Source organism: Cryptomeria japonica, chromosome 3 (assembly GCF_030272615.1).
Source record: "Cryptomeria japonica chromosome 3, Sugi_1.0, whole genome shotgun sequence".
Classification (NCBI taxonomy): Eukaryota; Viridiplantae; Streptophyta; class Pinopsida; order Cupressales; family Cupressaceae; genus Cryptomeria; species Cryptomeria japonica.
Genome location: NC_081407.1, coordinates 796,719,116 through 796,732,977, shown reverse-complemented (window position 1 = coordinate 796,732,977; position 13,862 = coordinate 796,719,116). Strand labels below are relative to the sequence as shown.

Here is a 13,862-nt window from a genome sequence, read left to right as displayed (position 1 = left end):
CCATCTGATTGGAGAGAGGGGCTTATCAATTTCTTGTTCCTTATATGTAGGGTCTAATAAATCACCATCATCCCTTAACTCTTTAGGGAGATTGGTCTCTATTTCAAAATTCCTAATCCGGGGAACTGAGAGTCAGGAATACCTTTTCTCTCTAACTTCAAAACTGTCTTGAAGGTTGGCCCAAAAATCCTCCAATCTTGACTTGTGTCCCTCATATGCCTTTGGCATTATTTGCTTTAGTTTGTTGTATGGGTCGTAATACTCTCTAGCATAACTGAATTATTTTAAATTTAGATCTTGCAACTCTTGCTCCGTCGTCTTAGCTACCTGAATCTTGGAACAGGAAAAATAACCAATAGAAACTGAAAAATCAACACCTGTCTTATGTTTTTGAGACAAAAGTGATTGCAACCCAAGCATCTGCATGACATACTCTAATAATATAATGCGGTCATTGCAGTATCTTGGGAGCAGCATAGGGCTCCCCGTGAATCCACTGACCCTAATATACGTGGAACGTTCGTTCTGAATAAACCAACATGCCCATTCCCTGATTATGGCCATTGCTTCTGGGCTTATTCTATAACCTGTATCACTTGTGAGTTTGATGATGACAGGGAAAAGGAAGGCATCGTTTATTCTTTTGTAATGTTCCTTTGCGTTGCCTAGAGGGAGTTGGGTGTAATACTCCCACACCTTCTTTTGTTCTTCCTCATCTCCGAGCCGACCCTCTGTTTGCAACCCTAGAAATTTTCCTGCTCAAGCCATTACCCAGACAACATATGAAGTGAAGAAGAATTTCTTCGTTTTATGCACATCTACCAATTGCCTGTGTATATTGTTTGATAAGATATGAGCCCAATCAAAATATTTCTTGCCAATCAGAATAGTAGTCATGTAATGAAACATCCATGGGTGGAAGTGACGACAATCTGTCTTGTCGAAGGCCTTGCTCAGCATAATAATCAGGTCATGTTGTGGCTCCTTGAAATCTGCCCTTAGGATGTCATTGGCTTTTAATCCTATTTTCCTTTCCTCGAGCCAATTTTCATTCATATGCCTTTTGCTCGAAGCAATATTACCATCCCATACTTCGGCGGCTTCTTCCTCAATTGTTAACAACATCTCTTCCTCTCTTGAAGGAATACCAAACACATATCCCAGCATATCAGCAGATAAATCTATTACTGTCCTTCCTTGGGCATCGGTGCACTTCCTAGTGTCTGCATTGTAGAAGTGTGCCCGGGTCATAATGAATTCGGGGGCTTGGATGGATTGAAGAAAAACAGTTGCTTCTACCGGCCCTGATCTCTTGATCCTCCTGTAAGGAGCCTCTAGCCTTGGTTTATCCAATTGTGTTGCAATGTCTTCTAATTCAACATGTCCTACCTCTGCATCAGTTACCCATTTGATTTGATCATCCAATTTTGAAACATAAACCTACCTCTAATAATGGTACTTCATGGTTGTGGGGAGTCTATCCAATTCCTTGCCTTTCTTGCTGGAAGTTGGGTCCATCTAATTTTTCTGATTTGCAAGAAAGAACCACAAATTAGCCTATCACATCATCAAATATATCAATTATATTACCCACTTCGGGACTTTGGGGTTCCAAGGTTCTGAGGTGAGGATGGAAAAATCTTTCTCAAATAACTGACCTCGGAACTCCGGGGTTCCAAGGTTCTGAGGTGAGGATGGGCTAAGAACATGACCCGGAACTTCGGAATCCCGAAGTTCCGGGGTGGACCAAAACAGTGGAACCTAGGTAAGACAAGGCTAAAACAATAAACTTGGAATTCCATGGTTCCGGGGTGGACTAAGTGTGCAGCTCATTCGAGACTTCAAGGACCCAAAGTCCCAGGGTAGTTCAAATAATGGCCTAAAATATGCTCCGGAACTTCAAGGCTCCAGGATTCCAAGTTAAAACAATGGCCTAAGAGGAAAGAACTTCGGAACTCCGGGGTCCTGGGGTTCTGAGGTTAGGTGTAGTTCATCCATTGGTCAAAAGGGATAGTTTGGAACTCTGGGGTGAAAGCACAATTCAAAAAAGATCAACCTCGAGACTCCAGGGTTCCGAGGTGAAAACAACTATGGAAAACCCTAAGGGATGCGGGAAGAAAACAAACACTCAAAATGAGAAAAACTAAAAAACCAAAAGATCTAAACTAGAAAACACAAAGAGGGCAAAGAAATCCACCAACCTGACAGAAAAAATCCCTCGAAAACTCAGTGATATGGAGGCACGAAGTTTGGAGGCAGAGTAAGGAAATCGGAAAACTTGAATGCACAAATGAGCTCAAAAGAGTTCATTTCCTCTATTTATACCCCCGATATTCCGTCCGTACAGTCGACTCAAACACGACCTCGGGAGTCCGGGGTTCCGGACTTCCGAGGTGAAACACAAAAAAGCCAAAAACCACAAATAAACCTCGGGACTCCGGGGTTTCGGGGTTTGAACAAGCAGGAGCACCTTGGGACTCCGGGGTTCCTGGGTGGACAAAGAAAAACAAGCAAAACAACTTCGAGACTCTGAGCTTCCGGGGTTCCGAAATGACAAACAACAAAACATGAAGAAATCAGAATTCCAAGACTTCTGACTTCCGAGGCTTCAATGACAAAAAGAGAGAAGGCACGACTTCGGGACTCCGAGGTTCCGAGGTTGTGACAAACACAAGAAAAAAAACCTACCTTGGAACTCCGGGGCTCCAGGGTAAGAACACAACCAAAAACAAGTGCCTACCTCGAAACTCCGGGGTTTTGGGGTAGGACTTCAAAAACAGGCAAAGGACACCTCAGGGGTCCAGGGTTCTGAAATTCCGAAGTGTCAAGGCAAAAACTAAAAAACAAAGCTACAAAAAGAAAAAAAAAGAAAAAGAGGGACCCATATTTTCAAGACAAGGAAACTAATGGGGTTAGGTATGCAGGGCTTTACAGAATCCAGTCATCATCAACCCACTCAAGCCCTTCCAAGTCAACACGTCCAGATGCATTGAAATGCACCTGACTCATTCAAAAAAGGATCAAGTGATAGGCATTACATCAAATATTATTTTATGTACCTAACCTCACCTTTCATTGGTTAGAAATAAAAGGAGGACATGTGTCCTATATATTGTAATTTTATCATTGGTCAGAGAAGAGTTTATTGTAGCAAACCCTAATTAGGGTTTTATTGTTGAATCTTGGCCATTGATTTGAGAAATCAATCTGAGCCTTCAAAATGTAATGAGACCTCTATATAAGGCTTAATGCTCTCATTGTAAAGGTTAATAGAGAATAGTTGGTAACCATGCAGTTAGGTAATAGTTAGCAGTAGAGTAGAGGAGGAAGCTTGAAATTGTTGTCAAGTTATGTTGAAATCAATTCAATACTTTCATGGAAGTTATGGTGGATGTATGTGTTGTGTTTCTACATTTTGCATGGTTCCTTGTTACTTCTCAAATTTAGATAGTTAGCAGTAAAGTAGAGGAGGAAGCTTGAAATTGTTGTCAAGTTATGTTGAAATCAATTCAATACTTTCATTGAAGTTATGGTGGATGTATGTGTTGTGTTTCTACATTTTGCATGGTTCCTTGTTACTTCTCAAATTTAGATAAAGTTCATTGATTATGACAGAGAAGTGTGATGATATTTGATGAATCCTTCAGTTCATATCATTTACACTTTGTTGATTGCAAGTTGTTTTGCATGGTTAGTCTGAACCTAATTATTATTGTGGCTAAGTTCGATTGTGAATACTTCATTTGGATTGCGCCAATATTGGGTATTTGAATGGATTGTTTACAATATGAAGATCTTCCACTACATTTGGAGATCACACTCTTTCTATGGCGTTGTCAGCTATCTCTAGTTAAGTAGAAAGTAGTTTCATGAAGGATTTGTCTATCAAAGCATCATTCATTATTGTCACTGTCATTTGGAAGTAGGAGTTAACATAGATTCTCTAAACCCTTTCCCCTTTTGTCCTTTTTTCATTTGAGTTTGAATTAGTTTAGGAGAAGAAACATCACATGATTGATACATCCTATGTTCACATTCCAGTTGTAGTTCATAAACGTAAGTCCCCTTGGATTACTGTTGATGTGTATTTTGTACACAACCAAACACAGAATAAAATACCCAAATGGTACCTTATTGTCTCTTGAGTAAAGTCTCTGAATGTTGAAGATATTGCAAAAAGGATCAATCAGGGTGACTTCAAGGTTCTTCGTTGTAGGATCTCTACGTGTGGAGAAGCACCAGTGGTCGTTGTGAATGCTGTTTCTTCAAGGGGCCTTACGTATTCTCGATCTACAGGAACAGGATTTTCCTAAATGCTAATAGGTTCTCAAAAAATAGCAAAAGATAGGGTTTCAAGAGATGGATACTAATCTAATCCTAAGAATGACTCAATGTAAGCTAGACTTGGTAAGATTCTACCAATTCAAGTATTGCCAAGGAATTACAACTCTACTGGAATTGATGCGATCTTCGAAGGTGATTAGTGATTTTCAAATCATCAAGAATTATAGATACTACCATAAAGATACATATCAATATTTCAATAACGATTGAAGGTTCAAGCAATCTTAATATCTCCAGTTGACCATGCAAGGCGTCCTTACAATCAGTAAGAAGCTAGTGGTTTGGAACGTGAATCTCACCAAAGATCAATCACAACACTTAGTCCTTCAAACTTAAATACTACTTCGACTGAGAATGATTCAAGAAAGTAAACAACCATGAAGATAGCCACAAGAATTGCAATAAAACACCATAACTTCAATATTTTATTGATCTCAAAGCCAAAATAGACAACAATTGTTTGAAATTCTTTCTTCACTACTCAATCTTGCTACAAAATAACTTTCTTCTCTCCAAAGCTCTAACTATTATCTATCTCCTTAATATCTAATAACAAAATGAAAATGAGTGAGGGTATATATAGCATCCTCAATTACAATGAATGGCCCAGATCAAAAGAAGATCAACGGCTGAGATTCTGACACCTAAACCCTAATTAGGGTTTGTTACAAAAAGTTCCCCTTTTAGATGAACATTATTAAATGCATAGCCAAATATTTAATTGGCAAAAAAGTCGAGGAAACATAGACCAATGATAATTAAGATGCCACATCATCCTATAACAACCTTTCTTCTAGAACTTTGTTCCCCTTCCTATGCTCTTTCTTAGCATATCCAACGAATCTAGACACAATTCCTTCAATCTCAGCAATAGGAATCTTAGGAAGATTCCTCATTTGTTCCTCCAAGTGAATGACTTGATCAAAAACCGTGAGAAGAGCCGTTTCCCATCCAGGTTCGAGTTCTTTGATCTTCTCAATCAAGAGCATGGTAGTGAACATTAGGTCTCGTTGCCCATCTGTGATGACCTTCTCATCTTTGCAAAAGATGACCTTGACTCTCTCTTCCAATTCTTGGAGGTCCACATCTGTCTCAATCTTGATCCGCCTGCCAAGAATGGTACACAACACCTCAAACACCTTATCCTGAATTGGATGGACGACACCTTCAATTTGACTGCATTTGGTGTTGATGTCTTCGAAAAGAACCTCTTTCATTTGGAGTAGAGCTGACCACTGTAGTAGGTTGTGAGTTCCTCCATCCATTATCTTTTCTTGTGCCAGGATCCTCCTTGGTGTTTGCCTGATTACTTGCAGGACCGAAATGATAACATCTCTAGTGTGAGCGAAAGCGGCTACAGTTATCATTAGATTGTGGATAATCTCAAGGACCTGGATAGCTCGATGAATTGTCTTCATCATTCTTGTTGCAAATTCAACAGCTATTGTGTGGGATTTATCAATCCAAGAACTCATAAGCTGAACCAAGCTTTTGACCCTTTTTGCTTCGCCAACTGATTCAAGAGGAAGCGCCTGCAAAGGAGATACTCTTGGATCCTGAGGTCTCAAGGGCTGATTGAGATGACTAAAATAGCCTCTCCAAGCACCTCTCTCTCTCTCAAGCTTCCTATTTTTTTCCATTTCTTTCTTAAGTTTGTCTTTAAGTGCTTCAAATGAATCAGTTGCTTCTTCCATTGCTTGCTCAGTAGTGAGTGGACCAAGCTCAAATGTTTCTAAATCATACTCATCTGCAAGAATCTCACCCTCATACTTGTCCACTATTGGTGTAGCAATCTGCAATTTCCTGGATCTTGTCTCATCTCTTATTACCTTGGACATCTTGGTGGCCTTCTTCTTTTCCATTACCTCCTGAGAATTCCCTTTGAGGTTTTCTAAATCAAATACATCTTCTTCTTCAATTACGATCACCCTTGTCAGTCTCTCTTTTAACCAATCCGGAATGGCAGATCTTGTCTCTCTCACTTGTATTTCTTTAGGCAATGGTTCATCTTCTCGAAGAGGAGATGTCGCTTCATCATCATTCTTCTCTTCATGTATCTCATCAACTTGGGGAGATTGACTTGATGAATGCTGAGGTGTCTGCCCCTTTTTAGGCTTATCATTCTGTACCATGGACTCCATAGATTCATCAACTTCAGGTACCATCTTCCCTTGACCTTCTCCTTGTCTTGCCTTCTTTTCATGTCAAGAAGACGTGCTTGATGGGTGATCTCGATTGGCCTCTTGCTTCTTCTTGGAAGACTCCCTTTTTTCAGGTCTTTCTTTTCTCTTTGCACCTCTAGGATGAGAAGTGTTCTCACTCACGCTTGCTTCTCCTTCTTCTGGTCTTGCCTCCAAAGTAAAAGTCATTGACACATTCTGCTCTCTCAATTTCTGATGTTGTACATCCACCCATTTGCGAGTACATGATAAAACAGGAGCCATCAAGGCTCTCAAATCCAAAACCTCAAGTTCATTCCAATCTATCTTCACTGCTTTGTCTTCTTTGTTATAAGATGACTGGAGATGTCTACCGCTATCCTGTGCTTGATCAGCTACTCTATAAACTTTGCATTTCCTGATGAGATCTAAGGGTAGCCTGGAATGCATCTTTCTTTTAACCTCTAAATCACTTGAGAGATTCATCCAAAAGTCCTCTACCTGAAATTCGTGTTTGTACTTCTTACCAACTGTCTCCTCCATATAACCATGAGGATCAAAATTCTCCCTCGAGGCAAAGAATGTGAATGAATATAAAGCCAATTCCTTCTCTGCATCATCCAAGGCTTGAGTATTAGGACATACCTCAACTGAATTCCCCAATATGATGGGCACGGGAACTGCATTTCCATGCTTGTGTTTGGATGCCTTTGCATAAGCTGCCAACTGTCTGGTCACCTCAAGTAGCACTATCCTATCTGTCGGATACCTTGGCAACATGTAGGGAGGTGAAGGACACCCCTGAACTCTGATATATGTAAACTTTTGAAACTGGATGAACCATGCACCATACCTCGTCACAAGCTCTTGTGCATCCAGAGATAGTCGATTGTGAATCCCGCCTTGCAATATCCTAGTGATGTTCATCGTGAAGGTATCATTGACTAACTTGTAGTCACTTCCAGGTGGATGATGCAAATGAACATAAGAGTCACAAACTCTCACTTCTCTGGGTCCTCTTCCGATCACTCCTCTATGAGGTAGCCCTGCATACTCGAAACTCCTGATCAAGGCATTTATGACATATGAGCTCATGTGGAATGATCTAGTAGGTCTTAGCCTTCTCAATTGCACATCCAGACAATGGCTAATAATTCTAGCCCAATGAATCGTTCCTTTTCCTTGGACTATCACTTGGATGAAGAAGAACATCCACTTTTCGAAGTAGAAGGCTTGAGGAGCCCCTGTAACTCGATTGAGCAAAGTTATCAAATCTTTGTACTCCTCCTGGAAGTCGATCCTATGTGGTGTGTTGGGAATCTTGCTCAGGCAAGGACGACTTTTGAGCTACCAATTCTTATTGATGAGATTCAAGCAAGTGTCGGGATCATCTTCATACATTGACTTGGCTCCTTCTAAACTTTTGTAAATCATATCCTTATGCTCTGGAAGATGAAGAGCTTCACTTATAGCCTCCTCTGAAAGATAAGCTAAGGTGTTCCCTTCCTTGGATACGATCGACCTTGATTGTGAGTCATAATGGCAGGCACACTCGATCATTAGCTCATGACACTTGACTGCTGGAGGGAAACCTGCCGCCTTGATGATGCCACTGTCAATTATCTTCTTCGCAACAGGTGATGGCTTGCCAATGTAGGGGACTTCTCGAAACTTTTTTACATTGAAGTTTCCTAAGTTGGTGTCTCCGATATTACTCCATTTGGACACAATCCTGGTCTCCAGTTCATCGTTCCTCTGATCTTCTTTGATGAGAGCTGGGTGACTAGTAGATGCTCCTGCCTTTGGAGTCGCCATCTTGACACCTACACAACATTTCAAAATTAGCTCTTAAGCATTATATCTTGAAGTATAGAAATTAAGACTCAAAAGGAAGATTAAAGTTATTAATTAGGAAACTTCATGATAAGTCTAGAGTTATCATTTCCTAATTAACTAATCAACACTTAGACTTCTCCAAAAAGGTGTTAAAAAATCAAATCTTACACAAGGATGCTAAGATAATTACGCTATACCTCCTCTTGAGTACTAACTCTAAAAAATGATGCAAGTAATGGATTTCGCTAGGCAAAGTTTAGATCAAAGCCCTCTCTTGGATGAATTGCGTCTCCTCTAGCTTGAAAAGAATAAACTCCACCTTAGTTAGCCTTCAACACTTAGAAGAAATTTGCTCCAAATAAGCTCTATTTCGCACCTCTAATCAGCTCTCCAATTTCGCACTTAAAAGGATGATTGAATGAATGATTAAACTTGATCAAAGCATCCCTATTATATAGAGCGCTTACCCCTTGCTTCCTCTAGGCCGACTCGACAAAAAGGAGGTAAAAAATAAATAAATAAATAAAATCTCCAAAAGGGGTGGCCGACTTGGCAAATAAAAGCAAAATAATGCCTTGAGTGCTTATTAATTGAACTTTAATTTAATAAAAATTAATTTTAAATGCCTCCAAATTAAAATTTCGGTTTTCTCAAGGCTCAAAATTAATTTATTAAATGCTAAAATGCTTTTAATTTAATGGGAATTTAAGTTTAACTTTCCAAATGCCTCAAAATTAATAATTTTGGCGATCAAATGCAAATTGGAGAATATTAATTTTTTAAAACAAGGCTTGATGAAATTCCATGATGATTTCGCCCTGGACCCTCAGCAAGGGTCAGGAGCGATTTTTCATTTTTTAGCTAAAATCCACATAAATTTGATTGTTGAACCCTCATCGTTATTTCCAAGATCTATTTCCTTGCACTATCAAGTTAATTCATCAACAATTTTGAAGGAAAAGAAGTCTTTAGAGGAAATTTCACCCTGGACCTTTTAGGAGCGATTTTTCATTTTTGAGCTAAAATCCACATAAATTTGATTGTTGAACCCTCATCGTTATTTCCAAGATCTATTTCCTTGCACTATCAAGTTAATTCATCAACAATTTTGAAGGAAACGAAGTCTTTAGAGGAAATTTCGCCCTGGACCCTCTCCAAGGGTCAGAAGCGATTTTCCATTTTTTGCTCAAAATTAGCATTTGTCAATGCTCAAAATTGCTTCAAGACATTCCAAATAGATCTTCTCACTGGCTTCCAGACTTAGCTCTATCAAACTTTGGAGAAAAGGTGTTATTTTGAGGCTTTTTGCCCTGGGCCCTCTCCAAGGGTCAGGAGTGATTTTTTCATTTTTGACTATAAATCCTCATTTCCTTATCAAAACACCTCTTCATCAAGCTAGACCGTGTTAATGCCTCCAAAATAAGCCATAAAATTCTCTTTCAAGTTTTTTCGCCCTGGACCCTCAGCAAGGGTCAGGAGCGATTTTTGCAAATTGGGCTTAATTCTCCATCACCTTTCATTGAAATTTTATTCATCACCTGGCAATGTCCTTGCTTTATCCATCTTACTCAAATTGGCTTTGTTGTTTCAAGGTAAAATGGGAGTTTTCAAAATTTTCGCCCTGGACCCTGAGAGAGGGTCAGGAGCGATTTTTGCTTCCTGGCTAAGCATCATCAACTTCTCTAGGCAAATCATCATTCATCATGTTTTTGAAGGGCTTCTTCCTTAGCACAATCTTGCCTTAGCACAATTTTGAAGGAAATATGTTGGCTTTATGATTTTCGCCCTGGACCCTCAGCAAGGGTCAGGAGCGACTTTTGGTTTTAGACATAGCCCTTCATCCTCTAGACTCCAAATCGCCTCTAAGGCATAACACATTGCGTCTTCCTTCTATCCAAACAAGATTTTGTCTTAATTCTTCAAAGAAAGGAGAGAAACTTAGAAATTCGCCCTAGACCCTCAGCAAGGGTCAGGAGCGATTTTGATAATTGCCTTCAAATCTTGCATTCTTAACATTCCTTCTTCACTTTGAGGCAATTTAAACATCATTTCAAGCTCATGTCTAGGCTTAGATTTGTCCAAACTCGGAGAAAAATGTCCAATATTAGGCTTTTCGCCCTGGGCCCTCAGCAAGGGTCAGGAGCGATTTTTCAAACCTGGCTTGATTACTTCCTCGTTGATTGTCCAAGTTATATTCAATGGGTAAAACACACTTGCTTTCATTTATTCCAATTATAAAAATCACTTTGACTTTGCAAGAAAATGTGCCTTTTGAAAATTTCACTCTGGACCTTCAGAGAGGGTCAGGAGCGATTTTGATCTTCTTGGGCAAAACTCCTTCAATTCATCATCTTCAATCAATTCTGGATACTTTATCATGCTCATTTCATCCTCCACCATGCCTTTGATATCTCAATTTGACCAAACAAGGTCAGGAATGACTCCAATAAGTTTTTCGCCCTGGACCCTCAGCAAGGGTCAGGAGCGATTTTGATGATTCCAACAAGATCCTTCATCATTTCAAGTTAAAACTCCTTCAGGCGGGTGGAGAAAGTCATTCATTTTCCATTCATGCCCAACACTTGGTCCCTTTTTCACTACAAGATGAGGGAAATCAAAATTTCGCCCTAGGCCCTCAGCAAGGGTCAGGAGCGATTTTCCCTTAGCCTTCAAAATTCATCATTTTTCATGCCTTCAAATCTTCAAAAGCATCAAGTCACGTCCAATCATCCCTCCTGGAGACCCTGCACAAAACAAATTAGAAAAGTCAGTGACAAATATGCCTTAAATAACATTTTCGCCCTGGACCCTCAGCAAGGGTCAGGAGCGATTTTTCCCTTTCTGGCTAAACTATTCAAAATTTAAGTCTCCAATCACTTCACGAGGCAGAGTCAAGTCATTTTCAAGGCCAGGAACCAGTTAGCAAGCCCTCTCAAAACAAGAATTTGTGTTTTTAGGATGAAGTTCGCCTTGGACCCTCAGCAAGGGTCAGGAGCGATTTTGGCATTATCAGGCTCTTGATCTATTTCCTCATCTATTCAACTCAGCCCACTAGACTCACTTTCTTCACTGACTGTGTTTAACTGACTTAGACTAGGAAACAAACTGGACCTTGCCGTAAAGATCTTCAATCTAGACTTAACCTGAGACCTGTTTAACTCCCCTGACAGGCTTACCTTATTTCAACAATCTCAATTCTTCGAGAGGATACTTAACAATTTTCCAAAATTCGACTGGACTCAGCCTGAATAACATCCAAAAGAAACTCCTAAGATTTAGCCCTAGCCCAGACAGACCACTCACTCACTCAAAACCCTAAAAGCAGAGAGAAGAATAAGCAAAACAAAAACAAAAAAGAGGGGGTCCCCATTCTAATGGGGCGATGTGTGAAATGGTCACAACAATTACCAACACTCACATCTATACACTGAGTCTATCTATGTATAATGTCAAGACCTGACTATAGGAATCTTGGAGTCATCTCGTTTGATTATGAAGTTTATCATTTGGGGAGATTTTGTTCAAGAGAGGATAAGATACTTGGTATTTTATTCTATGTTGTAAGGTGTCATAAAAAACACATGAACAGTATGCACAAGATGTTTTGACTTGTTATGAACTGTAATATTCCTGGAAGTGTAATTTATAAATTAAGGTCTTGGCAAAATTATGGGAATCTTTTAGTGAAGACTTCTAAGAAAGGAAGTACTACAGTAAAGAGAATCTGGAACCACCATTGTGTTGCCAGTCTCTATGTTTTCTTTTATATGCATTATTTCATTCATGGCTTTATTGCATTATCTCAAGTTCATGGTTCTCTTGCTTGGTTTAACATGTGATATTGTTTGATTTTTCTGATTGATTCTTCAACTTTTTTTACATCCTCTCTGCAGATTCAAACGATTGTCAGATCCTATAGATGGACACCATTCTTACCTGTTCAGCCAAATGATTCTATGTTGACTGTGCTGCTGTTACTTTCAAAATATCGTTTAAGAAGTGTACCTGTTATTGAAATTGATAAGCCATCAGTTAAGAATATGATTACTCAATCTGCGGTTATACAAGGTCTTGCACAATGCAGGGGTCAAGATTGGTTTGACACTATTGCTAGGAAGTCCGTATCTGAGATGGGGCTTCCTTTCATGTCTCCAGACAAGGTATTAGCTCTTTTTTTCCCTGTTTTTTTGTTATGTTCTCCATGCAATCTGTTTCTTCTCCTTTTGTCCATCTAACAGTAACACAATTCAGCTTCTTGCATTTTATCTATCCTCTAGTTACCAATGCTTGCAAGTGTTTTTGAGTATCATGCATAAGTGTCCTCTACTATTGAGGGGGTATATAGTCACAAATGATCATTGAGGAATTTATATAACATCAAGTTCTAACCGCACCACATATTCTAATGTTTCTCATTCATTTATCACCTTTAGGTCATTTCCGTTGGTGGTAATGAGCTGGTACTAGAAGCATTCAAATGCATGCACGAAAAACAGATTGGGGGCCTTCCAGTTGTGCAAGGTCCAACAAAGAAGATAATTGGGAATATAAGCATAAGGGACATACAATTCTTGCTCTTACATCGAGAACTCTTTTCTAAGTTCAGGTAATGTTGGAAGCTTTCGTGCATCTTAATGTATGTTGCAAAGCAGACAATATACATTGCTCAAGCAAGGACTAGTTCTTGTTGACCTTAATACATTTAAATGCACATTGTAAAGAAGACCGAATATATTTCTCAAGCAAAGACTTGTTCCTTTTGGTAATAATGTTTTGAATTGGTCTTATTCAGGCAATTGACTGTTCTGGACTTCATGAGAACTGTTGTTTCAACTATAGGCTCATCATTTATGATGCCTCCCATAACATGCAGGTCTGACACTCCTCTTGGTGATGTGATAGAAGTTCTAGCAGAAAAGGGTATTCATAGAATTCATTTAGTTGATGAGCAAGATGAATTGTGTGGTGTTATTACTTCAAGAGATGTCATATCGTGCTTTGTTTCAGAACCTGAAAATTATTGTGAAAATCATTTTGAGCTATTACTAAAGGAATTATAACGATCGTGGTGATTTTTGAGTCGAATTTATGCCTAAGTGAATTCTCCAATTTTCTTGTAAAATCTGGAAGGCTACTACTTCTACTTCATGTACACGAATGGATCCGCAATAATAAGAACATCATTTATAAGTGCCACAGGTTTGATTTAAGTATGTATCAAAGAAGATACGATATTGTCTCTATTTTCTAATAATCACAATGAAGGGTTACTTTAACAAGAAAACAAGAACGAGTACTGAATGTTTCAAAACCTGAACATTATTTTGTGCTCTTACTGACTGCTAGTGATCATCGTGATTTTTTATTGCTTTTGTCATTGGTCATCTAAGGAATTTATACTTTGGGAGATCTCCAATTTGCTTGTAAAACCTGGAAAGCAATCAACTCCGACTTCTTGAATGGGGGGAAGGATTCGGTAAGTGAAAAACATCTTTCATAAGTGCCATAGATCTGATTTAAATA

At 39.2% G+C, this 13,862-nt stretch overlaps 1 protein-coding gene across 2 annotated transcripts in view; it reads left to right on the top strand.

Annotated features, from left to right (window-relative positions):
* The window catches only part of LOC131075837 (SNF1-related protein kinase regulatory subunit gamma-1-like), a 108,926-nt gene extending 95,300 nt beyond the window's left edge, over window positions 1-13,626 (top strand). For both annotated transcript variants that reach the window (XM_058012758.2, XM_059218586.1), the window contains 3 exons: window positions 12,233-12,499; window positions 12,773-12,945; window positions 13,132-13,626. In XM_058012758.2, coding sequence (XP_057868741.1) covers window positions 12,233-12,499; window positions 12,773-12,945; window positions 13,132-13,399 — 708 coding nt within the window. In that variant the 3' untranslated portion in view covers window positions 13,400-13,626. The remainder of the gene's footprint in view (window positions 1-12,232; window positions 12,500-12,772; window positions 12,946-13,131) is intronic.
* The last annotated feature ends 236 nt before the right edge of the window (window positions 13,627-13,862 follow it).